General features: G+C 36.4%; 1 protein-coding gene across 3 annotated transcripts in view; it reads right to left on the bottom strand.

Moving 5' to 3' along the window:
* Positions 1–90: 90 nt before the first annotated feature.
* sh3glb2a (SH3-domain GRB2-like endophilin B2a) overlaps positions 91–27,341 on the bottom strand; it is a 31,380-nt gene continuing 4,129 nt past the window's right edge. Inside the window, exons 3-12 of one of the 3 annotated variants that reach the window (XM_066643236.1) lie at positions 25,584–25,712; positions 14,009–14,142; positions 13,214–13,306; positions 9,736–9,798; positions 7,465–7,488; positions 5,928–6,017; positions 5,118–5,218; positions 4,994–5,008; positions 4,666–4,843; positions 91–4,388 (exon numbers count right to left, since the gene is read on the bottom strand). In XM_066643236.1, the coding sequence (XP_066499333.1) occupies positions 4,281–4,388; positions 4,666–4,843; positions 4,994–5,008; positions 5,118–5,218; positions 5,928–6,017; positions 7,465–7,488; positions 9,736–9,798; positions 13,214–13,306; positions 14,009–14,142; positions 25,584–25,712 (935 nt within the window). In that variant the 3' untranslated portion in view covers positions 91–4,280. The remainder of the gene's footprint in view (positions 4,389–4,665; positions 4,844–4,993; positions 5,009–5,117; positions 5,219–5,927; positions 6,018–7,464; positions 7,489–9,735; positions 9,799–13,213; positions 13,307–14,008; positions 14,143–25,583; positions 25,713–27,341) is intronic. The other 2 variants (XM_066643237.1, XM_066643238.1) reach the window with 2 other exon arrangements.

Here is a 27,341-nt window from a genome sequence, read left to right as displayed (position 1 = left end):
GAATTAAATTTTATCAAGTTGATAAACAGTTGTAGTTTCTAAAAGTATACTACAATTTTATGAATATGGATTATTTGATATACACTGAACAACCACAATAATACCTTTAGGTGAGGTGAAGGTAATAACAATGATTATTTGTTTACAACTGCTCCTCTCACAGCAAGGTATATATTAGGCATCAAAATAGTCCGTTTGTTTATGTCTTGCAAGCATGAAAAATTGGCAAACCAAACTGAAACGTACTCCCAGGATGCAGTGTTAAGTTCCTAGCAGAAGAGGTTTAAGGATGGACAAACCTGTAAAACAGTGACAAGTCTTGGGGACATACAAAATATTAGGCAGGTGATTTTATTATTTATTATTATGACTGATCAGTGTATAGATATCTACAGATATGCACCTTTCTGGCAGTAATGTATGAGAGCCGTGTGTGTACAGTGTTTATTTATTAATAAATATAGATGCATGTTGAACAAAGGCTTTATCAATACATATTACTTTTATTACATTCCATTAAGCTATTTTTCTTCTCCATGTGGCATAGGTAGCAGGCAATATATACACAAGTGGAGAGAAAAGCAACAGGGTAAAAAAGAAGATAAAAGAAAATGACAACAGTTAACCAATAGAGGGAGTGATTTAGCAGCAGCAGACAGGCATCCTTACTCTCCCAGTAACAAAGGCACAATCAGTCATTTTCTCCATCTTCAAATAATGAAATCTAGTGGCCTAGATTAGCGATTCTGCACTAAACCCATTTTAAACCCAGCATCTCCCATGGACATTACAAATCTAACTACATTCTTCACTGTAAATTGCAAATAAATAATAATAATAATTCTCATTTGTTTTGTTTGAAATAACTGATTGCTCTTTTACAAATACCTACTTTCACCTAATATTTATACACATATACAAACACATGTGAGTAAAAAGGAAGCAGATGCATCATAGACAAAGAAATGCAGAGAAGATAAAAATATTTCATCTTTTGAATTTTTGGCCACAAAAGTAGCAACATATAAAATATTACACAAAAATGCAAACTGGATGAGAGCAACTCTTTATAAATGTCAGTATTCAGTACCCACTACAAGAAAGCTCATAAAATGTACCTTGTAAGAGTCAAACTATATATTTACCTTGCAGTTGGCCATGAATTATAAGAATACATATTTACCTGAACATTTAAACAGAAGCCAAAAAACAATGAAGTATATTTAAATTAGGGTATCAAACTTTTGTTTCTATTATATCTGTTTGATAGACAAGGTTTTAGTATTTGAAAGATATCTGCACGAGTCACTGCACTTTAAAAGTGCTGTCTTAAAAGTTGGATGTTCTTTAATTTTTATACCATCAAAGTTATCCCAAACATGTTAAATGATATTACTGTCCAATCTGGACATTTCACTCTACTGAGAACACACACAGCTGTTTATTTTATTAGATTTATTTAGATCTGAAAAAAGAAAAAAAATTGATGTTTATCTCTCAACGATTAATAGTTAAAGTAACAATAGGGACAGTTTTGATGGTCTAACAGGTCTTGCAGAGTTGTTAGGAATGCAGTTTGTCCTGAAATTAATCATTTTTGCACCCTACTTTTTGAAACTCCATAAAACAAATAACATTTTTAAACATTTTCATTTAAGCTTTCATTAACATTCAGATGCAATTTCCATTTACATCTAATATATTTTAATATATTTCCCTAAGACACTGTGTCCTAATTACACTGTTAATTTAGCAAGATCTCTGATTTTTGCATAGTACAATATTTAATCATTAATATGCACAACTTAGGTTATTTAAAAATGTTAAAAATTATCCTCAAGCTACACAATGCATAAAAATAAAGTTAAAGCTGACCAGAAGTGTCTTTGTTCCTCAGGGAGTGAAGGCCCACACACACACACACACAAAATAAATAAATAAATAAAAATAATATAATCAGCAAGTGATTTTAAGTTCAGCAGGAGAAAATGCCCATTTATCAGCTGTAAGACATGCTGAATAAGTAAAAAAAAAATGCCTATTTTTAGTTACAGAATCATCTGCTTTACATCAAATAACTCGAGATACATTAAAGGGGCATTCAGTCTTAAGTGAGAGTTTCCTTTATTAAACATACATATATTTTGTGGCTTGTATCTTTGAGATTCTTAATCTATTTAAACATGAGCCAATCTATGGACCAAAAATTTGTTTAGGCAGGGACTACATATAATGGTTTTGAAAAAGAAGCTTCTTTAAATAAAAAAAATATACAGATAAATCATGGAATTTGCAGGAACATGCAAAATGCTAACATACATCTCTACTTAGTTAGCTGCAATAGCTGCCTGCTGCTGCTATAGAGAAACAGTACAAAATAAATAAGTTAACACATTAAATAACAATGAAAAAAAATATTAAAATGTGGCAATATGCATGGCAAAAATGACATAGATCACAACACATTAATATTCTGTGAATACATAAAAATGATCCATAAATTATCCTTAATAGTTAGTTACAGGCTGCATGCTGACATTTAGCATTATATTTGACATCTTTACTGATGGCTTTTTCAGTGAAAGAAACATTTCAGTCTTTGTATCTAAAAATAAAAAAATAAAATCACGCCAAGCTTCACCAATCCCCCCACCCCACCCCAATCCTTCTAATTTGTACCCAGTTAGGGGCGAGCAAAAACTTTATAGAAACTCTTTAAATTAGTCCATAACAACACTTGAGCACACATGAAGTACAACATAATAATAAACAACCACACATTTTGCAGAATTTCAAACTACATACTCCACTCTTATGTTCATTCAAAAACAATCTCAGTTGTTATACAGTAGCTTTCAAAAGGCTTTTGTAATCAACCATGTGGTTAGCAAGTTATTAAATTGTTAAGAGACAACTGAATGTAAATGCATCCATTAATGTAACATTTCTTATAAAAGTGATCTTGTTTTTGTTTGCCTGGTTATGTCGTAGCCAGTTAGTTTGCCATGCTTGCTACTGTGAGCTTGTTCCTTTAAGAAGCATATACTTAGTTAACTGTGGTAATTACATTGTTCTGCATTTATCTTTAAAATGCCTTTAAATTAATTTATCCAAAATTCAGCTGTAGTCAGTCCGGCTAGTGGGCTAGGCTAGGTCCTAAGATATCTGAAAATACAGAATCAGAAACCATATAAAAAATGTATTTGAGACTATTTCTCAAACAACTTGTTTGAGGAAAAGCAATGATGATTTAGGCCAGCAGTAGAAGTTTCCTTTACTTGTTTGCTACATTAGTATTGTAGCTCCAGTTTAAAGCCAAATAAGCAAACTTCAGGAACCAAAAGCTGAATCATTGACTACAGGGGGTGTGAGAGTATAAATATTTTAGCCAAACTATTCCTAAATGCTTTCTGTATTAACTACTAATTTCTTTAAGAGAGCATTTTCTTAATTCAAGTAGTCTCTTGGTCATGAACATAAATCCATATAACAATAGGAATGCACCTTCCTTTTAAAAGTTTTGAGGCATATTAATATGAAGAGACCCATCCCAAACTGAATCACTAAATATCTGAGGCAAACTGATGGCATTTTGCAGGCATAAGCAATATAAACAATGCTTGCAGTGTCTAAGTTTGCTACATTATACGAGGAATGTTAAGGCAGTAGATGAGGGATGCTCTGGTTCTATACCTGTAACAGGTGATCCAAAACAGTGTAAACAGACAAGTCTTTAAACTTCAAAACTGACCTATGACGGCTTAACACATCCACATGTTTAAAGGTAAAAGCCAGAAGGGAAGAAATAGAGGTGTGACCTTTTATTTTTTTTTATATATATTTTTTCTTGGCACATATCTATATGAATTGCAAAATGCAGGATTTGGTACAGAAGATTTGAGATGCAAGAGCATTTGCATAACCTTGATTGAAATTATCGTAGGAATGTTGGTGGTAATGTGGAAAATCTATTGGGACAAAACCGTGTGAAAAGATATCAGAAAGTCAGAGTTTTTCTGAGTGGTTTTACAATAATTGTTAGGCATGTCAACCCTGAATGGCTTGCGATATCATTACATCATGATCATGGGATAAAATATCTTAACCTATGAGCTCCCTTGAAAAACTTTAATCACTGCTGCGGAGACTCATTAAACAAGCTTGGCATCATATTCAACAAATCAAACCCTCTGCTATTAGTCAAACATATGACACTGAATCCACGTCTGGAACTCTTCATATGTTAGTGCATGTAATTGTGTCTAGACGAGCTATGTTCTTTAGCTCAAAAGCTCCAGGTATGTTACAGGCACTTTCCCTTTCTGATTTCCTCGTTCTCCAATCAGCCAGTCAGAGTCCATTCCAGGTATAGTGTACACTGTAATGAGCTAAATAAACCAAAAAGACATTGAAATAAAAGAAAACCATAGTGTTTTTAATCATTAATGTATGCAGATAATGTTTACATTTAAACAATCAGGAAATGTCTAATGATTTATGGGAATTAGAAAACACATTTGACATTATTTCCATTTAATAGCATAATGCCTGTTGTATTTAAATTCTGCATAGATTGTAGCATATAAACTTTTTTTTTTTAAATCCATGGGACTTACATAGATATCAAGCTATCTCATTAGATTTTTGTCAGGTTCTTTTTCTCACCTCATCTGCCAAGAGAGAGAGTTCACTACTATCTGCAGCATCATAGTCATACAGCACTTTAGCTCTGCGTGTACCACTAGTCGGGGGCTGCACCTCCTCAATCTGAAGGGCCTCCATCTCTGGGCTCAAGGAGTTTATAGACACAGCAGAAGGGTCATCAGAGAAGTTTCTCACAGATCTAGGGTTGAACACACAGGAGTTTGGATACGTTTTAAAAGACAAAAAGATATGATTATATTGTTAGAAATTAAATACTATCTCTTTTTGCATGCTTACATGCCTAAACCATTTTTTTTGGAAAAGAACGCCAGTTTCATAGCATACTCACATATCTCTATTAGCACTGTGAGCACAAGGGGAAAAAAGTAGCCTCTTACTGCTTGCTTCCATTTTCTCTCTAGTTCTGTAAGATATTATAAGTACTGAGAAAATAAAACCTACTGGATTCTAACCTGGATAATTCTTTCCGTAGCTCCTGCATGAAGTGGTGACACTGACTGTAATAAGTGGCCTGGGCTTCTACAAACTCATGTAGGCATCGCAAGTGGTTCACCTGAGTAGACCAAAAAACAGTAAAGTCACCAGTTCAATAGTAAAGTTGAAAATACCATCCTCTAACAATAAAAAGTTAAGTTATTAAAAAGCATGGCCTGGCTTGAGTAAACAAAAAGGAAGAGGTAAGTGTTCAAATACTTCAGAAAGATCTGAAAAAAGATGTACAACAGAACAAAAACAGCTAGAAGATGTGCTTTTTTGTACCTGTGTCTAAAGTTAAACTTCACTGCTTAAGCAGAAATAACATGGCATTTATTAAAAACATGACACAGATTGTTTTTTATTTAATGTTAGATGTTTGGATAATAGATCTGGAATGGTGCTTTTAAGGTTTTTAAAAACGTCTAGTCCAAAACTGCTGACATTAGCATAGAGTTAAATTAATTACATTAAGACTATGTATTAACACTAAGTACAAGTATCATCTGATAAAGTGAAAACATGATATTTAATTTAATCAATATTGTTTAGCCCACATAACAAATCATAAAGGACTGACCGTTTGTTTTAGGAGAACAGGTTTAACAACACAGTCAGTATGAATATTATCTAAAAGGAGAGATTAAATTAACAGAATCATGGAAATGCATTGTAACTGTGGACCGAGATTTACAAGGTCACACTTCAGGCTAACCACTGTAACTCCACCTGTTAGGAGTGTATCATGGATGAGAGAGGAAACGCCTCAAGATGTAAACAAGACTCACGTGTGTGCTACTAATGCCTTCCAGCAGCAGTCTTGTCACCTCAGCCTGCCTGTCAAATTCTGTCTGAGCCACTCGCAACTCCTGCTCTGCCTACCAAAAACATATAAATACACACACAAAATTGTTATTTAAAATAATGCTTTCATATAAAATGCAATCACATTATATGAATATGGAATATAAAATTGATATGAAATTGAAATTAAAAATCTATGAAATTGATTTTTAACTTTTTAACTTTAATGAATTTATTTCAACCTGCTTAGGGTCCAGAACATCATTGCTGGCAAGGAAATTCATCACAAGGCATGACACATCCATACACATATACTAATGGGCCTTTTGGACAGCCAATCCACCTACCTATCAAGAAGTGTTTTTAGACTGGGGGAGGAAACCGGAGAACCCGAAGGAAACCAATGCAGACATATAGATAACGCACATAAATACTTGCAAAAAGCCACCCAAGGTGGGGTTTGAACCCAGGACCCAGAGATCAAGGAGTTGTGTGGCAGGGCCATTAACTGCAGTAATGATCAAATCATCACCAATCCTACTTTCTATCAATAGATATCACTGTACATTGAATCTTGAGGTAAAGACTGATATTTCACCCTGATTGTTTACATGTTATATATCATATATATGAGTGAGGAAATCTGTTGGACTTATGCAGGCAGTAATCTTCATATGTTTCAACAGAACAGCCTCAGAAAAAAAGATAATCTCTTTAGCCAGTGCAGATTCATAATTCATCAGGGAATATAACGTTCATCCAATCACCCATTCTCCATCATTGCTTTTACGTAACACACACACTTTTATCTAATTAAACTGGTTGATTCTAATACAGAAAAAATTATAAAAAGTTTTATTGTTTTACTATAAAATGTAAATATACTGTGCTCAACTGATCACACTTTTAAATCTTTTAAACTTTAAATCTTTTTAAATGTGCTAATAATTTTATGTTTAATAAACACAAAAACAAACATTTTTAAGGGATTAACATAAAAGGTAATTTTACAGAGAGAAACACAGGGGACTTTTGCTTTGACGTGTAAGCCCTCCATTTTTTCAGCCTGCTGTTGATGAGTCTGACAAAATTTTCAAGAACCTTTTGTTTTTAACTAGTGTAGCTGGCATTTTCTCCCAGGTGATTTTTATTTGATAACCTATGGTTGTTTGCATATTTTAGTACTGTGGCGGTGCAAAGGAGGGTCTGGAGAGCTAACAAGAATGCTTCCAGCATGCTCTGTGGACCTCTGTTTTTAGTTGAGGGGCTATTTATTTTTACCCATAGAGGGCAGCAGGGAGTAATGTCTGAAGTTTAAATTAAAAATGGCAGTAGGGCATTTCGGCCATTTCATTGTTGAACTACAATTTTGTATACAATGAAGAAAACAGACAATAACAATTATCTTGATTATTTATATGACAGTAAATGGTCAGCTCTGAGAGTTCAGAATCATGACAGCCCAAAATGTTACAAGAGCACTGTAAAATAAATTGCTCCTAGTAGTAAAGTTCCACTTACTTTCTCAACTTCCTCACTCCAGAGCTGGTCAGGAAACATGGAAGAAAAACACAAAAGTTATGATATCCCAACTTGGACATTTAAACACACAGTACCAAATACACTAGTGTCAACAAAGCGCATACTGTACCATACCAGTTATGAGAGTGGTTGTTCTGGTTAGATGAAATGTTTGAGCAAAAGGACTCTGAATACATAACCCATAACAACAACACACTCTCAGAAAAAAAGGTATGGTAGAGGTACCTTGTTGTTCACTACAATGTACAAACAGCGTAAAAAGATTTTAAAAGCCCAGTTATGTTCCCTAAAATTCAATGCATTCTCTTCTCCAGAATGTTTCATTATAGAACTGTGTAAAATAAAAGAAAATAATTTAAGTCCTGGAGATGAAGTTGGGCATATCAAATCAACCCAATTTTAAACTCTACAATTACAAAAGAATGAGGTATAATTATGTTCCCTAACTAAAAGGTACTGAATATGCACCTTTGAGGGTACTACCACAATGACAGCAAAATGTACCACCACAGTTTTTCTGACAGTGCAGTCATTATCCACTGATACCCCACACACACACCAGTGTAATCATTTTTCATTGTGAAGTATGTCACAGGGATCATATTATTTAATATTTATTAAATATGGAAAAAAAATGTAAAAATATATTTGTCCAATGAAATTGGTGCCCATGCCACATAATTTGCAGTTTAAAGCAAACGTCTATGATTGTTGGGAACTACAGTTTTCTCTGGTTGGTTTATGGTCAGAAACTCTACACCTTTTGGAATTCCAAAGTGGAATGGTAGGTTTGAGGGGAAAAGTATATCTGTAGTTTATATGTGGCTGAACTTGTATAATTTGAACTTGTAAGTTTTTATTCAAGGTTTGAATTACCAGAGAAACTCGTTTGTAACTCAGGTTTATAGCACTTTCCGTCAGTTTTTACTTTCATGCCGGTGGCACTCTCCTGAATTTAGTGTGGGTTCCTATGTAAATAATCTGAAATAGCAAAAATTAACTTAATATTACCCACTTATGGAGCAGTAATCAAAAATATATCCTCATCTCTTTTCATGATTTTCAAAGTTTGGAGAGTTCTTTGCCAGCCTAACATATCTGATTGAGCCACTTTGTTTTTTGGGGTTTTTTTTGTAATCGTTTACTGACACTGGGGCTTAATAAACACATTAGACTGGTTTCCATTTTACATTTACATTTATGCATTTGGCAGACGCATTTGGCTTTTATCCAAAGTGACTTACAAAAGAGGATCTAACATTCAAACTACAGCACAATTTCTACAAAATACCTTACATTAAGTGCAATATGCCAGGAAGTAATAAGTGCATTAAAGAAAGAGTGTTTCCAGTGTGCAAACCGACTGGAGACCTAGCAAATGATGAGAAAACATATTTGGAATTTTATAAAAAGTGTTTTTGATTATAATAGTGACCGTCACCTTTAACTGACTGAAATATGCAATGCTGTAGCCAAGTGTACAGAAATAATTCATGTCTAATTACTCTTCATTATAAACTGCAAGTCTGAGAAGTAATCAGTAAAAAGCCAATAATATATATTCTCCATAAATCAGCTGACTCAATTTCATGACCCTTAAAATACACACAGCTCTAAGACCAAAGTCTAATGAATACATGGCTTTCTACTATAGTGACCAAATTAGTGTCACACTCTGAAAACGGATGGGGGAAAAAACACAAGCCAAGTAGCACACCGCAGTTGTGAGTTAGTGCCTAGTTTGTGTTAAAAGAGAGGATTAAAGTTGAAAACAGACAAAACATTCAGAGGACCCTTCTTGTGTTAACAGATAAGGCTTTACCTTGAAAATATGTATGATTTGAGCTGGAGTTTGCTGGAAAAAACATCTGCTGTGGTGGGCTAAACCAAAAGTGCTTGTTACTTGGCCAGCTATGCTTCTAAACAGTGTAGAGCAATTCATAAAGAAAATTTCAGTGACTGGTGCTGGAGTCGCTGAACTAATTATAAGGAATGTCTATGTCTATATATATATATATATATATATATATATATATATATATATATATATATACACATATACATATATATATACACATATACATATATATATACACATATACATATATATATACACATATACATATACACATATACATATATATATATATACACACACACATACATATACCAGTCTACATTATTGAAAACTTTCTGCAATAATCATTACTGTGAAGTGTTTATGAGAGGGCAATGCATGTTGTCACTCACAGCTGAAGCACTAGCAGACAGCACATAATTACGTGGCCTGGTCTCCTGGAAGTCGGGCACTGCCTAGAACCAGAGAAGAATTAATTTATATATTTATTATTTATAACTTATTTATATATTCATTTATATAGGGCAAAAGGCTACAAGGCAAGAAAATCATCAGTAGTTGCCAGTATCAACTCAATTGTCCAAGAAATTATTTGTTATTACAATATATAGCCATATGCCTAGTTGGTGATTAACCCTTAGAAGTTGAGTTATTGTTTTAATTTTCTTAAACTATTACGATGTAGTGTAATGGTCAGACATTATTTGTAATAAGCTAAGCTGGTTAAAACCTGTGAGACATTCATGGCATCACATCAACTTTGTCAATACTTTCTAGCAAACATTTTAAGGCATTTAAAAAAGGACATCTTTTGCAATTAGTATCTTTGGCATCAGCCCTTTATTTCTGTGATTCTTTCACTTTTTACATATTTCATTATCTAATACATCAATTACAACTACAGTGTACATTGTAAATGAACAGACCAGAATCTGGAGTTATAAATTGACCTGGATGTGAAATGGTAACAGAAGATGAATGAATGACCAAACAACACAGCTTGAAACCTTTTCATTATATTCATATACACCCCTTCTATAGATTTTATATTCTTAGTTAGGTTTCAAGTGTGAAATAGTTAGAGGGCACATAACATGCCCCTTAACATAGTGACCTGGATTCCTAATGAAACATCTGTGACATGCTTTGTTCTGAGATCAAGCAACACAGCACCATTCTTACACACCTATTCAGAAAGAGAAGTTTCAGCACCTGAACTTTTAAATGATAATAAGTGACAGCTGACTTCAACATGAACATCCAGCTATGAGGAGCGAATGAGCAGAAACTCTTTCAGCCACAATCTTTTTATTCTTTCTTCTCCATTCTTATTTCAAACTTTTTACTGAGTACACTTATTTCTCGGCACTCATTGTGTGTTTGTCTCCATTTAACATTGTCTTTGCCCTCTCATATAAAGTGGGTTCCAGCATTGTAATTAGAGAGACCCGGACAAGTAGGCAGGACAATTCTTTGCACTTTACGTAAGAGGCTATGTTTTCTGACTTAACCTGGTTTTGTTTACAACTTCTAAGGGTTAAACAGGCAATAATTAGACCTTTTGTGAATATTCTGGTATTAAGATAAAGTATGCATGCCACTGGGTTTATAAAAATAGTTGGTTGATAATTTAGAGTATATAAGTGAATGTGAAATATGATGAAACATGCTTCAGAAAGCTCAAAGATCAGAGAGTCATTTCACTTATGTTCAGTGTCAAAATCTGAAAGTAATTAAAGAATGAACAGAAATTAAATAATAAACTACTTTTCACACATCTGATCTCTAATCTTTGTGAGACAAAAAATTAAAAATGATGAACCAACATAAACATGCTCCCTACAGTGTAATATATAATTTATATATAAAAGACTGTCAAATTTTAAACTAATATTTAAATTACAAACATATTTCTCATATTTACACTATGCAGACAGATGTAGTAATATTCAATAACACGATGGTTATATCTTAAAAACACTCATTGGAAATTTGTCCAATCAGCACTGTTTCCTCTGTGAAACACAGTTGCAATTGCTGGTAGTCAATATAGTTGTACTTTTTTAATCAATGAAGCAGTTGATAAAATCCAGCTCTCTCTCACTGGTCAGGCCCTCGGGAGCTAAATTACCAACATATTTAGGAACTGAAGAGAGTACCTAAGATATAATTTTTTTTATACACAAAGTGTGAAACCAATACAGGGAGAGAAATATTCTTAATGTAATAAAAGGTAAATAACTGAAGCAACAGCTTAATCAAGTTTCAGGCTTCATTTAAGCTTCAATAGTGTAACTTTATTTAAGTGTAAATAACGATAAAGCAGCCATATATCTCTAATGATTATATATATTCTATATCTTAAATATAAATTATAAATAAATATCTTAAATATATTTATTTATTTATTTATTTTTTACTGTTCATCACTGATGTATGCATTACATCGCATAACCTACAATTACACATATGTATGAGCAAATAATCATTGTTCATACATACACTATGGAACTACTATTAACAGTCTTACACCATAATCATGTATTCACTTGAACTGCTCTGCTGATTTAATTGATGTTCAGTTCCTGGCCACAGGGGATATACAAGTGGAATAATTAGAGTCAGTTTGCCTTAGCAACCATTTACCTGGCATCTGTGTTAAGACAACATCGTGGCTGAATCATAAACATTGGAGCCTGAAGAAACTGTCAAATGCCTTTAACAAATTTTTAGGCTGACTAAACATGTTGTCTATTTGCTGAGAGTGAATCCACTGCATGGCCATTTCTCTCATTAAAAACAAACAAACAAAATAAATAAATAAATAATAATAATAATAGGAAAATGAATCTACCTAAAACATTCCCATAATAAAAACCAGATGAATGTATAAAAATGTATATAAATGAATGGGATCAGATAAATAAATAAATGAATAAAATAGGGAGAAGTGCTCAGGGTTTCCCGCAGAAAATTGGTTAGTCAAGGTGGTACCTATGTGCATGGTGGGTGTGATTCACTGGTTCTTGTTTGTCACCGGGGGAGTGGTAGACAACAGGGCAACAACCTTGTAACCGCCCCCATGCATACTCCCATTGGAAATCAAAGCTCAAGAAACAAACTGAGTCATCATTCAGTGTTATAAAAATCCACTGATATTTGGTGAATTATGTGCTCTGTGTAGTGTTTGGATGCTTTGAGAAACTTACACAATGGGTTGAATGTAGAGTCGACTCATTGAGTGAAGCGGTTCTCAAATTGAGTGCAAATTCTAATCAATAATTCAAAACATTGTTTACAAGCATGGGCTGCACATACTCTGATCTCATGTACACACAGCCGTGGGGAAACTCAAAAACGATACACAACTCGTCTTAAACACCGGATTATACTTCAGAACGCGTGTTTGTGACTGAAAACTTAGGAAGAATGCATTAAACATGTTACAAAATGTACTTTGGAACTTTGAAGTAGCTATTATTGAGTGTTTTCTATAATGGATTGATTATTCACGGATCACTGAACATAGCAGAAAGCCATGAGCAAACACATCGGCAGCCTTGATAAGAAAGTGAATGAATTGCATGAAACAAATTGTGGGGGTGGGGGGAGGGGGTGAACAACGTTGTCAAGGCGGCTGTCTTGCCAACTAACTATAAGGCATTGCAGGAAACCCTGGTGCTGATTCAAGAGGAAATTCACCCCAATACTCACTTCCCCCTCACACTGCAAAGTTTGAAACAAAGACAAAAGGGTAGAACAGATCAGTATAATATTCAGTCAGAGTAGAGTAGTTGAGAGGAAAAAGCAAGTTAAAGTACAAAAAAGAAGCAGCAAACTTGATTTAAACACACACACACACAAGCTTACAGCTGCTTTAGCTTCTGCTGCTTTGGCCTTCCTTAATCTGGCTTTACAGGCATCTAAATCCAGCCTCCGGTTCTCCAAAAGTCTTCTCTCTTTCTGTTTGTGTGTGTGTGTGAGAGAGAGAGAGAGAGAGAGAGAGTTATGTTATGACATGCTCATTTTTATGGCAAATTTCTCTTTCTTTAGAGCCAGGTCAGTTACTCCATCATTGTCTGTAACCGCATATCCAGTTTAGAGTCACGGTGGGTCCGGAGCCTACCCAGAATCACTGGGTGAAAAGCCAAATCACACCCTGGAGGGGGCGCCAGTCCTTCACAGTGCAACACATTCACTCACACCTCTGGATACTTTTGAGTAGCCAATCTACCTACCGACATGTGTTTTTTGACCATGGGTTTGAAACCTATGTGGACACAAGGAGAACACACCAAACTCCACACTGTCAGTCACCTGGACTTGTTCCCTGGAGCTGTGTGACTGCGACACTACCTGTTGCACAACCTGTTGCACCACCTGTTGCATACAATATCACTGCATATGTCTTCTTTATATGAAGCTTGTTTTTGGCACACTAATGGCACTTTTCCACTGCATGGAACCTACACGACTCTGCCAGTGGAAAAGCGACAAGCTTTAACCGTGTCGAGTCTTGTAGAATCGGATCCATACAATGGAAAAGCACCATAATATAAATCACAGACTCGACACTCATTCTAAAATATTCCCAAACCACTAGGTGTAAAACAGGATACTATATATGCAGACACACACTGAAAGCAAAATGCCCACCATACTCACTGTTATGGTTCTCCAGTCTCCCTCCAGAAAGTTCCGCAGGGGCGTTAGGAAACTAATAGATGATGTTTGCAGAAATTCTCGTTCTGCTCCTCCTAATCTCCTTTGGCAATCACCCACCTGAATCAGGGTACTTCCTACAAACCAAGACAAGCAGAATTATTGATGCCACAAAATGGTTTGTTAATCAGAAAAACCTTTAATTTGGGAACAAATTGACATTTTCTATTAGCATTTCTTATTCTATGGATATGTCATTACTAGCACCATGTATTTCCTTATATTTTTCAAAGACAAAGTTTTCTTTTTCCAAGACACAGGAAATTATGATCAACTTCAGCATCAGGTCAACCATAATATTATGACTAACTCCCTGTTTCAAAACTCAATGTCAATTCTGTCAGCTCCATTGACCCTACAGAAAGACTTTATTTTTCTACAATTACAAATTGAAATCCATCTGCAGACTTCGTTGCCTCCTTTCATCCTGTTCTTTAAAATGGTCATGTACCTCCCTCATTCTCAGCACTGCAGTGACACTGAAGTCATGGTGGTGTGTTCAGACACAGCAGTGCCGCTAGAGTTTTCAAAACACTGTGTCCTCTCACTGTCCACTCTAGTAGACACACCTACCTTGTTAGTCCACCTTGTAGATGTAATCAAATCAAATCAATTTGTATAGCACTTTTTACAACTGATGTTGTCACAAAGCAGCTTCACAGAATTCCAGTAAGACAAAGATTTGACATGAAATGTAAAAAAAAATGTAAAAACCCCCAAGTGAGCAAGCCAGGGGCGACAGTGCCAAGGAAAAACTCCCTCAGCTGAGGAAGAAACCTTGGGAGGAACCAAGGCTCTCAAGGGGTGACTTATCCTCCTCTGGTCAATCTCCTGGTAATAATAGTTAGTAGTCCGTGAGAACTTCAGTGTAGGGGCAGCTTCAAGGCACTAGGTGGTTGCTGGAGCGTGGGAACCTTGTCTGAAGCGTGGAGGAGGATCTCGACAGTCATCCATCAGTGTCCAGACAGACAGGTGGGCAGTCGTTTACTCGGAAAAATGTAAAGGGATGGAATTAATTTTGAACTGTTTGGTATTTGTAAAGCAGAAAAAGTGAACAATGTGGCTAATGACTCCGGCAGATCTGACTATGACAGCTTTAACTAAAAGGAGAGAACCAGAAGAGGACACAGACACGGGAGCATCCTGAAACACTGGCATCCCTCCGCTCCACCATCAACAAACCTAAGTGATCGCGTGAAGCGGCGGGACAAAAGCACCAGCGTCTCAGTTTACTATAATGCCCTGTGTCCATGGACCCCCCGGATCTGCCGCCTTTATCTATGGGGGAGCATTAACTACCAAAAGATAAACTAAACAAATGAGTTTTTAGCCTAGATTTGAAGATTGCGACTGTGCCTGAGTCCCGAACATTTTCTGGAAGATCATTCCAGAGTTGGGGGGCTTTATAAGAAAAGGCTCTTCCCCCAGCTGAGTAATGTCAGACAGAGTAGCCCATCTGTTTCTGTGCAGCTTGCAGATGCTGTTGACTAGATATTTTTGGTTGGTGAACTATTTATAATCCAGCAGTGACACTGAGGAGTTTATTCCAGCAGCCCTGCTGTGTCTGTTCCACTTGTACCAGCATAACACACACTAACACACCGCAACCACATCAATCACTGCAGCACTGAGAATGAAGTAAAAAGGCATAAGTAATACTACTAATCTAATGACAGGTCAGTTCTGGGACAATGTCAGGGAAAAAATACTGGCTCAGATATCAGAGTGAAACAAAGGATGAATCCAGTCCTGTAGCTTGAAATAGATGTCATGTACATAGATGCTTTTTTTTTTTTCTGAGGTGTTAGTAAATCAACTTTTAAGTACTATTATGTCCACTAGGGGTTGGACATAATAAAATTATGGTTATAAATTATTTAAAAAAAAACAAAAAACAAAACAAAACAAAAAAAAAAACCTCAGCCTCAGACCAAATAACTCTTAAATAAAATCACAAAAAAACCCACAACATCAGATACTGAAGGCAATTTTTTTATTATTATTATTATTATTTATTTTATAATAAATAATTTAATAATTGATTTTAGCGTTCAATATTGCCTACATGACAGCTTTAAAAACTTTTTAGAAAACAGGATAAAGCTTCAGGGTGACCAAAGCCTTTTTAAATCTCATGCCATCAGAGTCAGCCAATGAGAAGTGAAGCAAGTGGGTGGAGCAACATGCAGCAAATCAGCCCCACAAGCATTCACCTAACATCTCCAAAAAAGAAGAGAAAGAAAAACAAACACTCGAAAATAACACGGTATGTTCAATTTTGGTGGTGGGGGTGTTACGTCTTGTGTTATTTTGAAATTTTAAAAATGAGAAAGAGCATCAGCTAATACATTCTCTGACCATTTTTTATAACAAATCTCCAGATTGAATTCCTGAACAATAAGTGCCCACTTCATAATTTGCTGATTTGAGTTTTTTATTCGAGAAAGAAAAATCAACAGATTATGATCGGTGTACACAACAAGTGGCCATGAATTAGATCCAACATAGACCTCAAAATTTTGTAATCCCAACAATAATGCCAATGCCTCCTTTTCTATAGTGCTGTAGTTAAGCTGATGTTTTAAAAACTTTTTGGAATTATAGCACACTGGATGGTCGATACCACTTGAATCCTCTTGTAGAAGGACAGCACCAGCACCAATTTTACTAGCATCCACATCCAGCTTGAATGGTCATGTAAAATCTGGAGCAGAGAGCACAGGAGCATTACAGAGCAACGTTTTCACAGATTCAAAAGAATGTTGGCAGTCATTAGACCAAACAAATTCACAATTGTACACACTGCAGGAAAATCAATAATTGCCTGCACTTTTGCAGCAACAGGACGAACTTGGCCTTGACCAACCTGCTTCCCTAGGTAAGTAACTGTAGCCTTACCAAACACACACTTAGCCAGATTTAAAGTCAAAGAAGCCTGGTGCAGTCTATCAAACACAGCATAAAGACTCTTAAAATGATCACTCCAACTAGATGAATGGGCAACAATATCATCTAGGTAGACCTCACAGTCAGAAATCCCCATCTAAACATGATTCATAAGCCGTTGAAATGTACTTGGTGCATTCCGGAGGCCAAAGGCCATAACTGTGTATTGCACCAAATTATCTGGTGTGACAAAGGCAGAAACTTCAGCTGCACGAGGGGTCAGAGGTACCTGCCAATAGCCCTTGAGCAAATCTAGTTTTGAAACATATGCAGCAGAATCCACTTTGTCAACACAATCCTCCATGCGTGGCAAAGGATAAGAATCAGGTTTTGTTATGGCATTGATTTTCCTATAATAAGTAAAAAAACACACCGTGCCATCTGGCTTTGGAGACTTAGGAGAAGTCTTTGGAGATTTAGGAGACAGAGAGAACTCCATGCACTGAAACTTGGAACAGTCAACCCATTTTCAAGAAGGTAGTCAACCGCCTTCTGCATAGACTGGCGTTTACTTAGGTTAACCCGATAAGCATGTTTTATAGGAGCATGTTCTCCAACATCAAAATAATGAAACAAAGTGCGTCAAGGAATGTCAGAAAATAATGCAGGATAGAACCTGAGCAATGTGACAATATCTCTCTGAAAACTGTAGTGGAGTATGGACCAGATCAAGAAGTGAAAAATTAAGACTCTCCACTCTGATGATAAGTTTTGGGACAGAACCCACATTCCACAGAATGTGTGTGTGTTGAAAGACTGTGCACCCCCCCCCCCCCCACACACACACACACACACACACACACAAACTCACGCACATACCTATGTCTACAACAAAGACTAAGCAGAACACACTTCAGTGACCCCAGGATGAATGAGTCACCATCTTCAAAATTACGACGCCAGATGACTACTCCCCCTTCTTCTTCTGGACAGTAAAAGTAGAAACCCCAAGTTTATGACTCCATTAAGCCTAAAGATCAATCAGAGCCTTAGAGATCAGGATTAAAGAACCCCAGTTTTATGGCCATCAGCGTCGAGATGGCGACTACTTATCTTCTACAAAATCAACAGATGGCCCCAAAACTGAACCTGTGGTGACCTCTCGCAACCCTAGTTCAAACCAGACAAACAGCATGGACCAACAGTGCCCCCAAGTGGACGTTTGCGAAATCACGTTTCGCCCCCTTTCCCTCTAAACCTCGTAATCGGACGCATACGTATCAGAAATTATAAACATGTTTTATGCAATGTGTATTAACGTTACCCTCTGTTATTCTCAGGTGAATGTGTAATAAGTAACGAAGTGATGTATATTACTATTTCAATCATGAGGAAAAATTCCTGTCTCCATTTAGGAAGATGAATGAATTTGTAACACCTACAATAGCTGGTAATGTACGAGAGAGAGAGAGAGAGAGAGAGAGAGAGAGAGAGAGAGACAGACTTTTTTTTTTTTTGGATAAAAATAATCCAGTACACTCCTTATGCTATATTCAAGTATGTATGAAGTATATTCTATTCATTATATTGTATTAGCCAAAAATATGTGATTTCTCTCTCCTCCCTGAAACGTGAAGAAAGTCACGTGAACCTCAGACCCAGGATCCAATCAGAGAAAAGAGACCTTCCAAATGGGTGTGACAGCGCCACATCTGAAAAGGGAGTCGCTCAGCTCTCTCTGCTTCGAACTTCCGCTCTTCACTTCTGCTCTTTTCTTCTGGACATCTTCTCGTAAGACTCTCGTACGCTCTTTCCGTTCTTTTGTCTTCTCTTTACGCCGACAAGCCGACTCTCCAAAGACTCTTAAAGCAAAGAACTTCACGCAACTTCCAAGGGACGCCTTGTGTCAATTAGCAGTGTAATACAGAAACTACAGAGTAACGTCGGTAATTGTCAGTAATCTTTTCTTTGTTTTATTTGTGTTCGTGTTTGTAGCCCAATCCAAGTTTAATTTTACGACAGATCAAAGCAGGTGAAACGTATTTGTGGCCAGAATAAAAGACACCGCTGGGACAGAGGAAAATTGTAAAATAAGTATAAGCTAATTAATTTGAATTAGTTCTGAAGATCGGAGGAAAACAGCAAACTTTTATCTTGACACCCCCTTCCATCGGGAAGGGGAAATCCAGCCAAGCTCTGTGAAGGGAATCCCCGACTGACGTCACACCGTTTAAAGGACGTTGAAAAGTAGCTGACTCATCCTGGAGAGACTCTCCCCACTAATCAGCCTAACTTCAGTCGTGACAAGTCAAACCCCAGAGGAACAGAGCGAAGATCTGTGGGACTCATCGGCTGTGATCATAACCCAGAAAATAAAAGAAAAGTAAGCTAAATTCCTAATTTTCAGAGCTGAAATCGAATTAAATCTCTTGGTAAAATGATACCCTAATTCAGGGGTGTCAAACCAGATCCACGGAGGGCCGTGTGGGTGCAGAAGCCACACCTCATTCCACCTGTTTTTAATCATTGGATCTAATCAATATATCTTGACTTTAAGTAGTGTGGGGCTTTTGCATGGTTAAAAAAAAAAACCTGCACCCACACGGCCCTCCGTGGATTTGGTTTGACACCCCTGCCCTAATTGAATAATTTAGCAACCCCTCACTCCCAAGCCATATAGCCTAGCCAATCGCTAAAGTCGAACTGGTTTCACCTGCGTTGATTCCATGAGATTTTGATGATTGTGCTATGTTTATCAACCTATTACCTTTCCTTTAATAAAGCGTTTCCATTATTTGAAATAATACAGGTGTGTGGAGTTTGTTCATTAAGAGTCTGAAAATCCTGAAGAACTCACGTAGAGGTGACAGTATTCCCTCTCTAATTAATGGTTAATATTTTTGTCATTTAAGTCAGTAATAATAATTATTATTATTATTATAAGTTATAATCACTATTAAGCATAACCAGCTAGAATACGGCTACTCCGCTACAAAATCTTCAGATAGATGGAGACAAAAATTAACCCATCTTTTAAAATCTCTGAATTCTGTAATCGAGCACCAGACACAGGAATGTTACAGATACCTAAACCAGCCAGATCAAAATCAGAACCAATTCCATATGGCAGAACAGAAACAGAAGCAGCAGGTGTAGTGGCCGATGTTACCTCAAGGGTGCCCTCATCCCTGCAGACATAGGGCTTCAACAAGTTAATATGGCAAACCCTAGATTTACGCTTTCTGTAAGGAGTACAAATAACATAATCAGTCTCACTTAATTTAGACTGAACTGAAGGACCAGAGAAACGAGCTTGTAAAGCCAAACCAGGAACAGGTAAACACAACACTTTATCACCTTGCTGAAAACAACGAGGAACAGCTTTTTTTAATCAAAAATTGTTTTCATTTTTGTCTGAGCAGACGACAAAGAAGCACGAGCTAGATCGCATACATGATGCAAACGCTCACAAAATGAACTGACATAATCCAGCACATTAACAGTTGAAGTGGCACCAACCCCTTCAGCCATCCACTTTATTTTAACAGATTTAATGGCCCTCGTACTGCGTGTACAAACACCAAATCTGCAGCACTAAACCCCAAAGACTCTTGAGGAGTCTCGTGAACAGCAAACAAAAGCAATGGAAGTCTCTCATCCCAGTCTTTATTTGACTCCAACAGTAGATACGCAACATCGACTTCAATGTTTGATGAAATCTCTCCAGCGCACATTGACTCTCGGGGTGATAAGCACTAGAAGTCAGATGTTTTATCTCTAATTGGGACAACACCTGCTTGAGCAACCGTGACATAAAGTTTGACGCTTGATCAGTTTGTACTATACGTGGAAGCAAAGGTAGAGAAAAACTTTATAAGAGCCTTTACTATAAGTTTTGCCTTCAAATAACGTAATGGCACTGCCTCTGGGAAATGGGTTGCTGTACACATAATTGTTAACAAATACCTTTTACCAGATTTTTGTTCAGGACCTACACAGTCCAAAATCACACTTTCAAATGGCTCTCCCATAACAGGAAAAGGTTGATGAGGAGCAGAAGGGATAAGTTGATTTTGCTTTCCCACCATCTGACAAATATGACAAGATCTACAATATTGTGCCACATCAGATTTTAATCCTGGCCAAAAAAAAAAAAAGATGCAAAATACGGTTGTAAGTTCTAGTTATCCCTAAATGACCAGCACAATTATGATCATGAGCCAGAGTTAAAACATGCTTGCAGAATTTCTGAGGAACAACTGATAAACTGATCCCCATTCTGAATCACTCAAAACTGTTGGGATCCATTTACACATTAACAACTCACCATCCCAAAAGTGGCTACTGATTTCTTAGACAAACCTTCCTTGTAATATATTTTAATATTTATTAAGGGAGGAATCATTTTGGTGTTCTATAACAAACTGCTCTCTCTCAACTGAAAGTGACAGATCAGGTTCAGCACCACAAAAAGCAGAGCGCATTGTATCCATGTTAGTATTGTGGGCAGTATGCAACTGAGGCTTAACTACAGACCCATGGTGTTCTTACTTACGAGATTGGGCCGGTGTTACAACACAAGCTGAAAAAACAGTTTCCAAAGCTAAATCAAAGTTTTGTTTTTCAGCCAAGGGCACCAATACAGGGTCATCAATAACCTCAGGAAAAGGCAACACTTTTCCACCAGCCAAATCGTTACCAAGTATGAAGTCGACACCCTTCACAGGCAGCTGAGAACGAACAGCGACTTTAACAAATCCCGTCCTCAACTTTGATTGCACATGTATATTATGTAACGGAGCCCTCACAACACCTAGTTCAATACCTTGAACCAACACATCTGAGCCACAAGACCTAACATTAGAAAAGGGAAAAATACTCTCAGGAACAAAGCATTGAGCTGAACCTGTATCCCTTAAAATGGTTACTTGGAATTGGTCTTCCTCCTGACCAGTAAGTGAAACAGTTCCCTTCAAAACAAAATGTTCATATAAGGAATCAATATCTGGTCTGTCCACAGCTGGAACACTAGTAACCTACAAAACCTACTGACTTCAAATAATGTTCCTTAGAAACCCGACTTTTCTTTTTCAAAGCTGGACAAGTGGCAAATGAGGTGCCCAAACTGTTGACAATAAAAACATTCAATATTTTCATACTGAGGCAACGAGTTAGAACTTTTAACACTAGGTACACTTCGCTCTGGACTAACACAAGATTTTTCTCCAAGAGAAGACGAAACAAAAGTGTTCATGTGTTAAAACAAATTCATCACTACACACTGCAGCTTGAGCTACAGTCGAGACCTTCTGTTCATTTAAACAATTTTATCTGTTAATGAATTCTTAAAATCCTTCAACAACACAAGTTCACGAAGCTGCTCAAATTCTGTCACCTTGCTGGCTTGAAGCCACTTATAAAAAGGTTAGCTTCCTCACGAGCAAACTCTACAAATGTCTGTTTGGCAGTTTTTAAGTGTACATGAAATTTATGATGATAAGCCTCAGGCACTAATTCATATGCTCTCAAAACAGTTGCCTTTAACATATCATAATTTAGACTATCCTCAAGAGGTAATGCAGAACAGACTTCTTGAGCTTTCCCAACCAGTTTACACTGCAGCAAAAGCGGCCAAACGTCCTTTGGCCAACGTAGGGCAGCAGCAAAACGCTCAAATGCCCCACGTAACAGTACAGACTGCTATCAGATGCAGAAATATGTAAGCAGTTTGGTGTGTTCTCCCTGTGTGTGTGGGTTTCCCCCAGGTGCTTGAGTTTGCAAAAACATCTTAATAGGTGAACTGGCTACTCAAAATTGTCCACAGTTGTGTAGGTGTGAGCGAATGTGTGAGTGTGTGGTGACCGGCTATGGATTTGGTTTGCTCCTGCACTCTGCACAGTGATTCCAGGCAGGCTCCGGACCCAGTGCGACCCTGAACTGGATAAGCAGTCACTGACAATGAATGATTGTAATATTTAATATAATGTAACAGCACAATCCATTAAGTTCAGATTTTACAAGATCTGCATTTCTAAGGAAAAAGCTTGTTTACTTAAAAGGCATCTATGATCATGGAAAAATGCTGTTCTCTCTGGTTTGTTTATGTTCAGAAGGACTGCATTGTTTACAGAGAATTGATATGTTTGTGAATAAAATAATTTTTGTTTGTATGTGGTGGAACATCTCTAAGTTTTTATTCATTGTTTAAATTACCACAGAAACGCATTTGTTACTCAAGTTGTTTAGTTTTGTAGCACTTTAGGTCTGTGTTTACTTTCATGCAGTTATCGCTCACCCAAATTTAGTGTCAATGTCAAAATGTCAATATTACCCATCTATGGAGCAGGAATAGAGAAATATCATCATCTCAGTTCATGCTTTTCAACTTTTGGCAGTCTCTTCCTTGTCTAAAAACCTCCAGAAAAATCCTAGCATACCAAACAGAAAACTTTTTTTTTTATTTTTTTTTATACCATTTACAGACATTGGGGCTTCATAAACATATTAGACCAGTTTCAAGAGTTTTATAAAAAGCAAACGTTGCCTTTATGTATTTTGCCATGAACTCTTGAGTCCCAGATTTATATCCATTAACCACATGGATACTTTGGAAGTTCCTAAGAATGCTTAAAAACCTTAGAGAGGCCCACCAAAGGATTGCCTACATTTTCATTGACAGACACTAGAGACCAAACTAAAAGCAACCACTCAGCCAGACATCATTAATGAGCCATTTACTACGGCTAAGTGCATTTCAGCTTGAGAGAACTAAAGGAACAATATAAAGCATCTCTGTTCTGTCTGTCATAATATAGATTTTGTTTGATATGTTAAAACAAATAAGAAAAGTTATGTGCATGTCTAACATTTTGAAATGCTGAAATGGTAATTATTTGCATAAGCCAATTATAGTGGATGTATTACATTCACTTTTATACAACATTTAGTACAGACTACATCTGACATGCAGTTTGGCATCAAGGGCCTAAAACTAAGGGCAGCTGTGAAATAATTATAAGAAGTAGCTAAAAGGTCTAGTCAATGGTTGTATACAAGAAGAGCACAGAGTAGTTGGGGAAGCATACTGTAAATGTGTTATAGTTATGAGTCAGGTACTGTGTTGTATAACTGCGGTTGCCAGTGACACATTACATAAATTATGTAAAGTTAGCTTGGAGGGGGGGAGGTCTGGGACACCAGGCTTCACTGTTGAGACTTCCAGAGGTGTCGTAGGATTTAAATGGACATAGATTACAGGAATGTTGTGGCTGCAGGTAGGAAGAGAGTGGGGTGGGCCCTATGTGAAGTCATCGTGCAGTCCCTGTTGGCTTTCAAAATATATTTATAATGTAACAAAAGATGTGAATGATAGATGATTTTTTTAGTATTGTTGAGGCAAATGAGAGTAAAGTACAAAGAAGCAGATTATACTTGAATATATTGAAGACATGGTGACATATGGAAATTTAACATAGTACTATAAATATTTTTTGAGGAGAGTTGCAAGTAATTTTGCTTAAATTAATTTTAAAATAACTATTAGTAGCTAAGAAGGAAGATCAGCTAATCAGTAAATCAGGCAACTTTAGGCTTATACCCTAAGCTGTATACAAAGAAAAAACATTGGTAGATATTTTGGTAATCGTCAGCTAATATTTCAAGACCTGATTTGTGACAGGTCTACTGTTGAATAAGAACAATTGAATATAAAAGGATGTGCGTTATTGTTATTGACCGTGTTTGTTTCAGGGGCTCAAGCTAAAGGTTAAATATCAACATAGCCACTAACTAGTAAAAATTTACTCTTAATGTTCTGGCTTTGTCTGAACAGTGCTGCTAGACTCGATGAATAGATGAACAGATAACTAGATGAATGCTGGCCAGTGCAAGGCATCAGTATTGAATGTCACGTGACCTCTGAATAAAGCACTATTGATCCGACAGCACAGAGTACGAGCAGGCAAATAGGGTTTCTGCTCTGACTGTACACTGACAGCCTAGATTAACTAGTTGAGCAACATACAAATTGATCTGCTCAAATTCTAAAAACCGATGATGGTAACACTTGAGTTATTCTACATTTTCATGTATTATTTTATATGTTCAATTATTTAAAAATTCCACAGTTTAAGCCCCCCGGAAGTAATCAATTGGCATTTCCAGGGTAACAAATATATATTCAAAAATTACAGGCATGCTAGGATTCACAATATATATTGTTAACTGTTATCCTGCTTTTGGCTTTTAGTTAAATTGAACTCATAGGAAATAGATTTATGTTCCAGCCAGATCGTTGAATTACCTTTATATGTTGTATCAGGAAAGCAAAATCTTGCTTATTGAATTTGTAAGATATATATTTAATGACATTTGTAGATAGGACATACCTCAGGGAACTGACTTGTAACTCACTCAAAACCATACTCATGTTGAGGAATTGCTCCACAAGAGCACATTCAGTGCATTTCTTCAATCACATTTTACTTCATTGATTGTATTCAGTAAAAATTACTTGTTTTTTGACTGCACTATGTATATTACAACATGCAATTACATTATTCAGAAAGTAATTTATAGTGTCATCATCTGACTCTGACTGCCATATTTTTTAGCTAAATCTGTCAACCCTTACCATAGGGTGTTCCATGTCCAAACTCTTTGGCTGCCTCATACATATATTGCCCTAGTATTTCTCCATTGGTGGCTCGGTATGGAACTTTCCGATCAAGTTTTTCATAAAGAAATTCCTCAATCCTGGCACCTAGCAGAAAAAAAAAAACAATGTTAAAGCACATTAAGAACAAAGGTGGCAAAACCTTCCAAGCTCTAAATCTCAAGGACTGGTTCCTTCATTTGTGCTGTGACTGAGCCCTCCCTCAAAACCTCACTAATTCAAAAAATTATGCATCACTGATTGTTATCATAAACCACACGTCTTCAAAGTCAGACCAGAGTTGGACAAATGACAATGAGCGCTCCACAGCCTGGCCCTAAATAAATGAAGTGAAATAAATACAAGTATTAAACGATTAACCCAAAGTGGCAAAACAAATCTGAATGTCCAGATATGCATGTTTGAACTCAGGTCAGGCAATGAGAGTGTGAGTGATGAAATCATGCTAAGACGGTCATACACACACATATAGGGCCTGATTCACTACAGCTTCAGCATATCCAAAAGTAATCAGTAACAAGAGTAAAGCTCAACACAGAGAACCTGTCACTTGTACATTGCACCAGTCATTTGTCCAGTGAACCAGTCTGTGCTTTTGTTAACTCTGCCCTTTGCAAATATAATGCTTAAAAGCACCAGTAAATCTGGCCCAAAGATGTAACAATGCATCACAGCATAGTGAATAGGCATCAACATATCAGACAGTCTAATGCTTTCTTTTTGGAAAGCAAACATTCATTATTTCAGTAATATGGACTAGGACTGTCACTTTCCATTATATACATAAAAATAATCAATTGATTACCTTTATTTAGATTTGAGAGTAGATTAGACTTGACAATAATAAATCAACATACATTTGAGAAAAATATAAATCAGGTTCCTGTTCACCAAAAATAATAAAATAAAATAAAATAAATAAATAAATAAATAAAAAGGAGACTCAGAAGTCTCAAACAATATCAACTGTGACAGCCCTAATATGGACTTATGATATGATGAGACAGACACTACTAACAGAAATGACTGGATGGCATAATGTAAACATTATTGCCTATAGATGCTGTTAATTCTGATAAGGCCATAACTGTACAAAGTAAAACATGTCTCAGTGATAAGTTTGAAAGTTTATTCGTCATAAGACAGACATAAGTATGGTTCTGTTTTGGGCACTAATGCACTCCATCCAACTGATAGAAACTAGTGATGTCCCATTCAAGTTTTTTTTGCCACTGATCCCTAGAAAACTCTGTTACACAGTGCACACTTCAAGTATATTATAGTTATTAAAATCTGCTCAGTGTATCTGCTTGACACGGAATATCTCGCATTAAGGAATTGCCTGCAAAATGTGGCTTAATTATTATTATTTTTTAAATAACACACAATAACAGCTCATAAGTAATTTGTTTATATTATTTTTAAATCATACATGAAATTATCTAATGTGATTTTTATGCATAAAGAATTAGTTTGACTAAAAGTTAGTCAGCTTTTTTTGTCATTACATATGTGCTGAAGGAGAAATAAAATGTGAAAAAACATTTTAAACATTTTAAAACAAGTTCTATCTTTTTTCATCACTGACCTGTTTCTCTCTGCACCACTGCAAAACCCCTGTAGAAGGGATTGTGACTCCACTGGCTGCAGCACTAAAAGACTGACAGCAAACTCTTGCTGCTGACTGGCTAAATAAAAGTGACAGCCAATGAAATG

The sequence above is a fragment of the Hoplias malabaricus genome, chromosome 14 (assembly GCF_029633855.1).
Source record: "Hoplias malabaricus isolate fHopMal1 chromosome 14, fHopMal1.hap1, whole genome shotgun sequence".
NCBI lineage: Eukaryota > Metazoa > Chordata > Actinopteri > Characiformes > Erythrinidae > Hoplias > Hoplias malabaricus.
Note: the sequence above shows the minus strand (reverse complement) of the source record. Positions and strands in the feature narration are given on the sequence as shown.